The 11,396-nt window shown below is 40.7% G+C and overlaps 1 protein-coding gene across 1 annotated transcript in view; it reads left to right on the plus strand.

Annotated features, from left to right (window-relative positions):
- Positions 1–4,268: 4,268 nt before the first annotated feature.
- DFNA5 (deafness, autosomal dominant 5) overlaps positions 4,269–11,396 on the plus strand; it is a 21,886-nt gene continuing 14,758 nt past the window's right edge. Inside the window, exons 1-2 of the mRNA XM_009325729.1 lie at positions 4,269–4,479; positions 5,630–5,822. Coding sequence (XP_009324004.1) covers positions 4,269–4,479; positions 5,630–5,822 — 404 coding nt within the window. The remainder of the gene's footprint in view (positions 4,480–5,629; positions 5,823–11,396) is intronic.

The raw sequence follows: 11,396 nt of genomic DNA on the forward strand, positions 1-11,396 counted from the left end.
CGGCGCGCTTTGTGCCCCCCGCCGCCCCGCCCGACCCTGTCACGCTCCCAGGAGGAGCCGCTGCGGCCGCCTCGCTGACTACCGCAGTCCTGCTTTCCTTCCCTCTCTGCCTGTATGCGCCCTCCGGCTTCACGAGGGGGAGACCAAGGCTGAATGGCTGCAGTTCACGTGTGGTGGTTCTGAGAGGGGATTTAAGCGTGGCGCGGCGGGGCCGCAGGAGCATTTGAGGGGGATCCCCGTGCTCGGACGCCCGCCTGAGCCGCCTCAGCGCATATCTTGGTGAGATGGCCAGTTTTGTCCACCGAGGACAAGGGCAGCTTGTCTCTGTTCGCCCCTCGGGCCCGTTCCCGAAGTGTGCGGCTCCCATCTTGGGCCTTCATGCCTCCGCCTTGCTGGATGGCACCCGCCAGCCCCGGGTAAGGCCACCACGTCCCTGTTGGGTGCATCGAGCCGCTGTGGTTTTGTGCGGCGTCAGGTCCTTGGAGGCATGTGCTGTAAGGTCCTCGAGGCACAAAAAAGGGCTACATCCAGGGCTAAAATTTATTTGGTGTGGTTTTGGGGACCACATACATTCAAGGACTGAAACTCGTTGTGTGAACAGCCCTGCTAGGCTTTGCGTATTAGCTTTTATGGCTGTTTTTTTAATTTAAATTATCTAGAAAGGAGGTGAAAATAACTATAAGGTTTTGTAATAAAACACACGTCCTGCTTGTCATCACTTCCACGCTTTAGTTGCCTTTCGGCGTAAACTCTGGCTTCATTAGGATTCAAAGGCCATTACTGCTGCTGCAAAGCAGAGTTAATGCCTAACAGCTCTTCTGACACTGCAGCTCTTGCATGATCACCTTTGGCCTTCGGGGGCTCTATTTCCTTACAACTTGGATTGGCAAGGGATGTGCTGACACTTGGCCATCCAGTTGTCACCCTCTTCCCAAATTCCCTGTGTACTGTGCCCGGTGTGCTGGGTAATCTTATGTTAAATGGAAAAAAAAAACCCTTTTTTGTACTTTTTGTAAAGGTCAGTGTATGTGTATACAGAATGTAAGAAATACCGGGCAACTGTTGAGAACTTGCTTTTGAGCTGACAAAGGTAAACATTGATTATTCATAAAATGTTTCTTTGGCTCTAATGTCCCACTATATTGAGTTAGGGAGCTGTGATAAAGGAAAGAAGCAGGATAAATTTGTTTAAGTAAACAATGAAGTTGCTGTAAATATCTTCACTTGATCTCATCCCCTTCGTTGAATGATCCTCCTGTAGCCCAGGTTCAGGCTAATTTTAAATTTCTTGGTAGGCAAGGAAGGTACTCCTCCTTTCTTTTCTGCTTTCACGCCTAGCTATCAATCTGCAAGAGTGAATTCACTCTGACAGGCTTTTCCTACTGGCTTTGATACCTTTCCTTTTAATTCTACCAAACCAAGCACAGTTCTAACAAAATTTCCAGAGGAAGAAACTCCAAAGGCAGAGTTTTCTTAATGCTGTGTCCGTAACCTCTCCATGTCCAGTCAGGGTGCCGTCAATCCTGGTAGATGTCTTAACTCCCTGATGTTGGCTAAGGGCATATTTAGTTGCTCTACGTCTTTGTTTTGTGAACTAGTGAAACAAGATATTTGGGTGCATTTTAGAACTTGTGTTAAAGGCGCTATATCCAAAGAAACATAAACGGGAATTTGGATAGAATATTCTTGCTTTGCAGGTACAGCTCCACAAGCAAATATGCTCCCTGCAAAGACGTTCCCAGCACAGCGAAGCGTGGGAGATGCTGACGTCTTCACTCTGAGACTGAAGACAGTCCCATCTTTCCTGCCTGGTGAGTCTCAGCAGTCCTCATACGCGCTCTGTGGCCTTTCCCAGATGTCCTTTATTGCTAGTCAAAAGCATGGTGGCTGGGAGCGAAGACGAACCACCACAAATTGGAAGTTTTATAGAATGGTGTTAATGGGTTTTCTCATGAGATTTAGTGAGTGTGTAACGATGCCAAATCATAGGAACTGGTTTTTGCAATTTGTCTTAGTATAAACTCCTCAGAAATTGGTGGGCCTTTTTCTTTTCAGACACACTGCCCATGTGAGTTGGTTACGTAGGAATGGGATCAGAACGAGTGAACAGTCATGTAAAGCACAGAAATGTTTGAAGAAAGGTTATGCTGGGGAAGAGCAGCTAATGCAGGCAATGAGAATTTTCTTGACGGTCCCCTCCATTACAAAACAGTCGTCTGGTTGGTTGTGAAATACAGTGTCATGCAAAAGAAGTCCTAGGGAAAAAGAAAACTACTTTTTTTGGCTGTTGGGGGGTTGGTTTGTTTGTTTTGTGGGTTTTTTTTCTGCTGCAGTGGAGCTGCATTGCTTATTCTGTTAAAGTGTTCTCACTGAGATTAAAACCAGGGAAATTAAGGAGGAGAAATTTAAGAATGCGAAAAATCAATCTCAGTTCAGAGTTTAGGAAAAAGACAAAGAACAAGAAAGTCAGTGGAAATATTCCCAGTGCATATAGCTGGGGCTGTGCTGCTGGTTTGTTGCAGCCACAATTACAATGAAAGTCCCAGAAGACTCTTCAGTAAAATGTTATGTGACTTTGACATTGTTCAAATCCTTTCGATGCAGGTGGTGTTGGGAAACACCCTTACTTGCTCACATAGAGAACTAAGAGGAGGTAGATAACCTCAACATGAATTGGTAAATACTGTGTGAAATATTATCTGAAATGGGATTTGGGAAAAGCTAATGGAAAGGTAATCTGCAAAATTTGCTAATCTGCAAAAAGGCTTTTTTTTTCCTCTGTCCTCCAGCTGATGCTAAAACATGGAGCCTGCGATCCAACCACTAATATCGTTATTCAGTTTTCCATTTTATCTCAATAGTCCTGAGTACCCATTGCAATACCAGTTTTTTTTTTTTAAGTCTTTTCTAACTTAGTCTGGCCTGTATGTGTAAATGACAAATTTAACATCTCTGCGGAGCAAGACAGGTAATTAATTGTGAACGTGTGGGTACCCAGCTAAGACATCTTACGATCTTAGTTGAACTTTCCAGTCAGTGTCAGCTGGAGGATTCAAAGGAATACTGCCAACTTTAAAAAACTGATTTAATTCTGGAAGTATCATTAGATCAAGTAGCACAGAGTTGAAAAACTGAAAAAGATTTTTTTAAAAAGATCAAAAATCAGTTTATTAGAATTGTGTGTTTAGCACTTGTGAATGGTCATTTTTATAATTTCTCCTGTGAGTTTAGCCAGTTTCCCATATAGAAAAAGTTCCTTGTAAATACAGCAAAGTGCATTGCTTGGGATAAAGGAAACCTTACACAATAAGAGATGCCAATATTTTTTAATTTAAGACATTTAAAAGCTTGAATAAGATAATGTATGTAGCTGTTTAGCAGATACGAATAACAGTTGCAAATAACACATGTTCAGTTTAGCTGTAGTTATGCTAATGGGAAATAGAAAATTGGAAAACATTGAAGATAAAAAGGTTCAGAAAGAAAAAAATGAATTGGGACTTTTCAGGGGCGTAGTTCAGAAACAAAACTTAGTCACAAAGATACCAGCACAAATACTTGTTGCTTTTTGTAGAATAATTTTTATTATCCCTATATGTGTTTACTCACTATTAAAAAGATAAAGATAATTTGTATGAATAATACCCAATTTCCTTATATGGAGTAAGATAATTTTATGTTAGGTAATAAAAGAAAGATTCTGCGGGGAGGCAAAAGTCCTCTCCCATTGCACCGGTGCTCTTGTCATCCCAGCCGGTCTCTGCAGCGTGCTCATTAGTAGGTGCTTTTTCTTAGAACTTCAGGTAAGCTGTCTAAGTTTTTTTTCCTCCCTAACAGATTAATTACCTGTGAGCATTCCTTGAAGGAACTTTTCAGCTGTAGGTTGGAATATTTATTTTCTCACACATTTATTTTCTTTCTTCGTTATCTGCATGATCATAAATTTCATGCATTATTATTGTAATGTTTAAGCCTTTCATATCGTGTTTGCAGTGCATTGTTCTTTGCTTATTCACTGTTGCTTATTTAAAATTTTAATTAAAATTCTTTTGTCTGTTACTGTGAGAACCTTTTTACTTTGGGATAAGTGGTTTAAACTGTCATGATTCCCAGCTCAGAGTGGAGAAGGTAGGGTGAAAACACTAACTGTTCCTGCATTAATACCAATGCTATGAAGAACTTCAAGTAACAATGTAAATATTTATACTTTCTGACTGTAGCTGTTGAAAAATGAATGTATTCTTTCAGACTTTAATTGATTCCTCAAGATGTTTGCAAAAGCAACAAAGAATTTTGTGAGAGAAACTGACAGTGGAGGTGACTTGATCCCTGTCTCCCACTTGAATGCCTCAGACAAGCTGCAGCTTCTGAGCATAGTTACAAAGAGGAAGAAATTCTGGTGCTGGCAGAAGCCTAAGTATCATTTCTTGACAGTCACCCTGAGTGATGTACTTACTGAAGACAAACCGATAAAACCAGGTAAAGCCATACTCGGGCAGCACTATTACTGCAGATAAAAAGAATGCAAAGCCTAATCGTTCTTGTTATTATTTCAATTGTGTTACTAGAGGGCTTCTTTCAGAGGAATGCTCTGAAGTATTCTCCATCCGTGGAAATGAGATGACTGGATCTTTTCTCACTTGACTATTCGTTTAACTAAAACCAGTAATAATAAACGTTTAAACAAAAAATGTTTTGCCTAGATAGACTACTGAAATTGAGTGCTGAAGCTTGTCAAGCCGTACAGTCCTAATGTTTAATAACCGTGCTGTCCGCAGCCACAGGAGCTCTCCTAGAATATTTTTGGGGGATTCCAGAATGTGATAGTAGCGTGAAACTATACTGTGCTCCAGGTCAAAAAACACTGGATAAACAGTGTGTTATTGGTGACAGTAGCCCAGGGAATGCTTGCACAGGCAAGGCCAAGCAAGTTTTACCACTGCTTCCTTTCTTCTTGCACAGACTGTTAAAAATGCTTGACCCTTGTACTTCTTTCTTCATCCAACTGCAGCAGTCCTAACCAGGTTTTAGGATTAATGATCTGGAATCCCATATTTCTGGGCATGTCACGGTTCCATACAGGAAAACAGATGTTTAGTTTAGATGTTAATTGTAGCTTGCTTGGAAGATTAGCTGATTCTGAGTCAGTTCTTTGGTTTATAGGTGTATAAGATTCAGTGTTGTTTTAAGCCAGTTAGATGCTTCCATTGGTTTTCAGTGAGCTTTGGGACAGCCCTATAATGAGGTATGTCAAGATAATGGCAAAATATTAACCCAATTGTACAAGCAGGTCTGCTTTGTAGTTTTTCTTTGTAGCTGAAGTAAGTTTCAATCATTCTTTGTAAATCTTCCATAGCGTCTGAGCTCAACTTTTCAATCACCTTATGTTTTCCTAAAATGGCAAAATATAAAAGATAGTGGAAATATAAAAGGGGCGAAGACGATGGAAATATGGAGGAAGCAGAAGTAAGAGTTACAGAGCTGTAAATTTCATTATTTACCTGCTCAATACTGTTCCTTGCCTTCGCTAGCTTGTGATATTTTCTGTAAGATTATGTTTTTCCAATCACTTCAGGACCGTTTTAGCACTTCTCTTCACAGGTAGAAATTACTTTTATTGCTTTCCTAGTAATTGTGGAGTCTGACTTTGCAAAATATATGGGGAAGTTTGAAGATTTTGTTCAAGGAAGTATTGAAACTTCATTTGGAAAGATCAGCCTGGGAGCTGGAGGGAAGGGCTATGTGGAAAACCAGTCCTCATTTGGAAACCTGAGAAAGCAGGAGATTGACTTGCAGCAGCTTATGAAAGACGTCAAGGACAGGTATGTTTTTTAATGTGGGCATTCTAATGGCCAGGAAAGATTACTGAGCTGAAAAGGCTTGGGCCAGCTGTGATCACTGAACAATTGATTCGATAGTGTTGCCATAGTTTGAGAATTATTTTTATTGTAAGTTCTCAGGTGATAAATCATATATACCAAAATGAAAATTTCCAGATTTTGAGAGCTTGATGGTCAAGCCTTTTGCTTTAATTTTAAAAACATCTCTCTGCAATTTCGGCTTATGTATTTGCATGAATTACCATGTGGAACAACGGTCAAATCTTTCTTTGGGGGACTGTACTGAGGTAACAGTCTGGAAAAAAAATGGATTTGTTTCTCTATGTTATTGGGGCAAATGCTATGGAAGCTGAATTCAGAACTACCAATATTCTTGTAAGCATGCTTTATAGTTTTTTTTGTGTGTGTGTGAGCGACTGTCCTAGAAAATTGGATTATTTGAAGCTGAAGTAGTAGTAAAGGTGAGCAAGCATGGTCAATGCATGTTCTAGTAGTTGAACAAAATATAGTTCTTAGATCTATTGCTCTCTGTTATACGCTGTACTAACTGAGGGGAAACCCCGAGATTTTCCAAACTATAATCTTAATTTTACAAGATATGCAACACTTCCTGTCCTACTCTGAAGTGAGATTGATTTAATCTTGCAGTAAGACAGTCATGGACCAAAGCCTACTTGGCAAACAGCTGACAAGTCAGGGGTCTACTCTGTATTGCAGGCCTTGACTCGTGGGAGATAAGGGTGGTTCGTTTGCAACAGCATTGTACTCTAGATCTGTAGGAGGTGGTGTAATACATTTTAATAGCCTTTGCTGATGCTCTGAAGATAAAGATGATAGGGTTTTGTTATCAGTGCAAAAGTTGTCAGAAGCAGTGTAAATTTTCTTTAGATACACTGATGTTCTAGAAATAATCAATTCTCCATTTTCACAGGAACAAATGGCTGCTGTTCTTTTTATCGTGAGCATTCACAAGTCAACAAACTTATCCTAATAAGGCACCTTGCTATCTTTGTACTAAATGCCTTATTAAAAGCAGAAAATACTGGACTAAATTTGTGTACCAGGCCTGGAAAATTACCATGCATCTAGTACCAGGAAAATAGTGTCAGTCAAGATTTAGAATCTTGTTTCTAACACTAGATAGAAGCCTATAGAAAACCAAACTAGAGTAACTTCTATTTAGATCAGTAAGCTTTTACTTAGTTTTCTGCAGTAAGTTACTTACTTGATTGAAACAAATAATCCTTCCATAGCAAATCGAATTTACTTCAGCACAGGTTATAATCCTGAATGTAACTCAATACTTACAAATATATTATCTTATCTTCTTTTGAGTGTGGAAAATCAGTAGCTTTACACTGATCTGAATATAACTGTAAATGAGATTAATGTGTGTGCCCCTTTATACAAGGAGCTAGTTCGTAGATGCTCATAGCTTATTAAGGCTTATGATGCAAAGTGTATAATTGATAGCTAGTCAGTCTGGCTTCTGCCAGGTCACTGAAAATGATGAGGATAGCATAATTTTTATTTTCTTCTTCAGCATAATGCCAAGGCTCACTGGAAATTGTGGCAATGCCTTACAAATGAAATTCCAGTTACTCATTCATAAATATTCTATGATTTATGATGGATTGTGTCCAAGCTTCTAGCTTTCGTGTCTTTCATGGAGCATTGTGTGGGATTCGGGAGTGCTGGTGCCTAGAAGTTAGTGATTTTTGGATGCAAAGCATTATGGTACTAAGAGGATGTTTACCCATCAGTCCTTGTGAGACGAGAGTCAGCTAAGTGTTCTTGATTTCATCTAATGACATACATTGCTTGTTCTTGTTAGATCCATTCTTGTTTTTTTTACAGTTTCTATATATATAGCCTAATCAAGTTGCATTTTAAAATGTTGTTCTTGTATTAGGCTGTTTAAGTCAAAGTTGCAGATAAATAGCAGAAAACTAAAAACAATAGACAAAGCTGATATGGCTTCTAAACTAAGTCTTCAAGGTTCAGCAAGCTGGAAGTGCTGAGTGGCAGCAAATCGGTTTCCTGTCGCTTCTTATGTGGACCATCTGAAGGAGAATCGTACTGATCTTTTAATTAGATTCCTGATGCCACACTGGCTCTCCTTTTCTGAAAAGGGATGACAGCTGAAGGATGTGGGATGAGATCCTTCCTGTTTTGCAGAAGCAATGACATTTTAAATGCAGAACACACTTCTTAACATAATATGCAATATAAAAATAAAGTTAAATGGTACTTTTAGGTATATAAATTCGGCATATTTTATGTTATTCTTGCTTTTTGTATTACATTGTGCTTGCTAATTCACAGAGTACTGTAACATACTGATTTTAGGTCAGAGTCCTATGCCTTTAACTAAGTGAGATTGCTATGGATTTAAGAGTATTTTCCATCTTCTATTTTAAGGCTTTCAATACTGTCTGCCATAAGATCCTCATAGAGAAGCTGATGAAGTATGGGCTGGATGAGCAGACAGTGAGGTGGATTGAAAACTGGCTGAACGGCCCGGCCCAGAGGGTATCGATCAGTGATACAAAGTCTAGTTGGAGGCCAGTGACTAATGGTGTACCCCAGGGGACAATACTGCATCTGGTTCTGTTTAACATCTTCATTAGTCATCTGTGTTGATGAGTGTGTCCTTAGCAAGTTTGCTGATGACACAAAACTGGGAGGAGTGGCTGATACACCCAGAGGGTCGTGCTGCTATCCAGAGGGGCCTCAACAGGCTGGGCTGGTGGGAACCTCATGCAGTTCAGCAAAGGGAAGTGCAAAGTTCTGCACGTGGAATAACCCCAGGCACCAGTACATGTTGAGGGCTGACTGGCTGGAAAGCAGTTTTGCAGAAAAGGACCTGGGGGTCCTGGTGCACACCATGTTGAACACGAGCCAACAACATGCCCTCACCACAAAGAAGGCCAATGGTATCCTGGACTGCACGAGTATTGCCAGCTGGTTGGGGGAGGTGATCCTTCCACTCTACTCAGCACTGGTGAGGCCACACCTGGAGTACTGTGTCCAGTTCTGAGTTGACCTTGGCCCATCGATCCAGCCTGTCCAGGTCCCTCTGCAGAGCCTTCCTACCCTCGGGCAGATCAACACTGCCGCTGACCAACCAGGACTGCTGACACAATGTATATAAATACCCGAAGGACAGATGCAAAGAGGACAGAGGCAGGCTTTTTCAATAATAGAGGGTGACCAAGGACTGGTACAGATTGCCCAGAGAGGCTGTGGAGTTGCCCTCCTTGGAGACATGATCCTAGGCAGCCTGCTCTAGGTGGCCCTGCTTGAGCAGGGGGGTTGGACCAGATGACCTTCCGACCTCAGCCATTCTGTATTCTCCCCTGCAGTGAAAAGGATTATGAGGAGGTTATAATCTTTGTAGTTCTCATGGATTAACAAATTCGCTTGTTTGTTTTTACCATTTCACTAAGTTGTGTTGGGTGATTGAAATAGAAGTTCTGAGAGGACAGTGACAGCAGAGAGAAAGAAACAGGACCATGTCGCAGCAGTCAGTCCACATCAGCTGCAGAAAGGTTTGCCTGTCACGCTTCCATCATTTCATGTGAATGGTTCCTAACTCTATGGTTAGCATATTAGAAAAACAGGGTAAGTGTTAGTAGTAGTATACTCTGGCATGATTGAAAGCTATTTTTACAGTATTGTGTATTGCACTTTAATATGCACTTTCATTGATTCAATTATTGACCATACTGAGACAAAAAAAGATATCTATTCCTAATCTGAGTACAGTGGAAATTCAGCCCATTTTGTTATTTATTCTTTAAAACTCCGAGAGCATTTATGCATATAATGGGAAAACCATTCAGTTTTCTACCAAAGGTGCTACATGGGAATATGAAGTCACGGGATGTTGAGACAGGATTGAATAAAATCAATTGCGTGTGTCTGTGATTTAAAAACTAAGGAGGGTGCCAAATAGAAAATAGAAGAACTATCTGTCACTTGCACTCTCAAAAGTCTTTGGCATTCTTGGGGAAGATGTTCTATGAAGTAATTGTCAGGTTATGGTGTACGGAAAATTGTGAAATGCTATCAATAAGCTGACTGTAGCAGATACTGTGTTCCAGTATGACTGTAGGAAGTAGGTCAGAGAGGTTATATTTGAAACAGATTAACAAAAGAAATACTATGCGTCTGTGTTTGATGGACAGTGGCAGAGTGAGGTCTGGTGGATTTTACTCCACTAGATGGCACTCATCTAGAGGTCTCTGTTAAGGAGCAAAGCTGGATGAAGGCTCTCACTGTGCAGCAAGCAGCATCAGACTATTGTGCATTATAAATGAAGTGGAGAAGACTGAACAAGCTGAGGAATTCTGGCCGAGCAGTGAGAGAGGTTTTGAAGTTGGTCATGTGGATGTTATGGAAGAAGTTGCATTTGGGTGAGGCTGTGAGAGTGGGCCACCCATGTCTCTGTAGCTGGGAGAGGAGGTGTGTTGAGCTGACATTGTCCAGTGCAGGACTGAAAAGGTTTTTCACTCGTGTGTAGTTTGGACTAGTGAAAATTTGTACAGGCAGGCAACAAGTGCTGACTTCAATGTGAGGATGGGGAGTACTCACAGCAGTAACCATTCTTTTTGGTATTCATACTAAATTGGCAAGCACCTTGCTTTGAGAATTTGTGGGGTGTGTTACTGAGAAGACTAGACAGGATTTGATGGAAAAATGGTCCTAGTCCCCCTCCTTTGTGGATGGTCTGGTCAGAGATTCTGTGCCTGAAGGAAAGACCTTCAGTCTCAACTGTGGGGTTTAGAGCAGGCTCCTGCTCTCTCCTTTAACTGTGAGAGCCTGCTCTATTGCCAGGTATTGTCTGTTTTCTCTTGCCTTCCATTAGTTTCTGCCTTTCTCCCTTCTTTTCTGCTTCCAGTCTGCAGCAAATTGCCTTTGTGCCTCTCTATTCTCCACTGCTTTCCTCATGCAAGAAGAAAAAGGTTGAATAAAAGTGAAGGAAGCCATTGCATTATAGGAGAGTGGAAGTGTTTAATCCAATTAAATGTGGAGAGAGTTGAGACCAAAACTCAAAGAAATTATTTCCTGTTCATGTTTGACCTATAGAGCTTCCAGCCTAGTAAATCATTGACCTCAGGAAGGTTATTTAAGCAGAACAAACAACCAAACAAAAAACCCATAATCCTTATCTTTTAAATTATCTTTATTTATACAAGCTCATACCCTGTGTGTTGATAATGGGACTTAGCAAACCAACATCTCATTGTATTTTATATAGTGTTACTTTTGAGTACTTCAGCTCAGATTCTTAAGGTGGGAAGGAGTACAGTGATGTAGTACAGGTCACACAAGATCGGTGTGACCGATGGTGGAAGAGATGATAAGAGCGATGGTTGTAGAACAGAAATAAAAGCTTTGAAACGTGACCTGTGAAACAAAAAAATGCAATGCAATTCCTATGCCTGCATTGCATGTATTCTCAGGGGTTTAACTCAACCATCTCTTGTCATTCAGATATCTTCTTGATATTCAGTGTTATGCTAGCATATGAGTTCAGCTCTTCCAAAAATT

Source organism: Pygoscelis adeliae, unplaced genomic scaffold (assembly GCF_000699105.1).
Source record: "Pygoscelis adeliae isolate BGI_AS28 unplaced genomic scaffold, ASM69910v1 Scaffold226, whole genome shotgun sequence".
Classification (NCBI taxonomy): Eukaryota; Metazoa; Chordata; class Aves; order Sphenisciformes; family Spheniscidae; genus Pygoscelis; species Pygoscelis adeliae.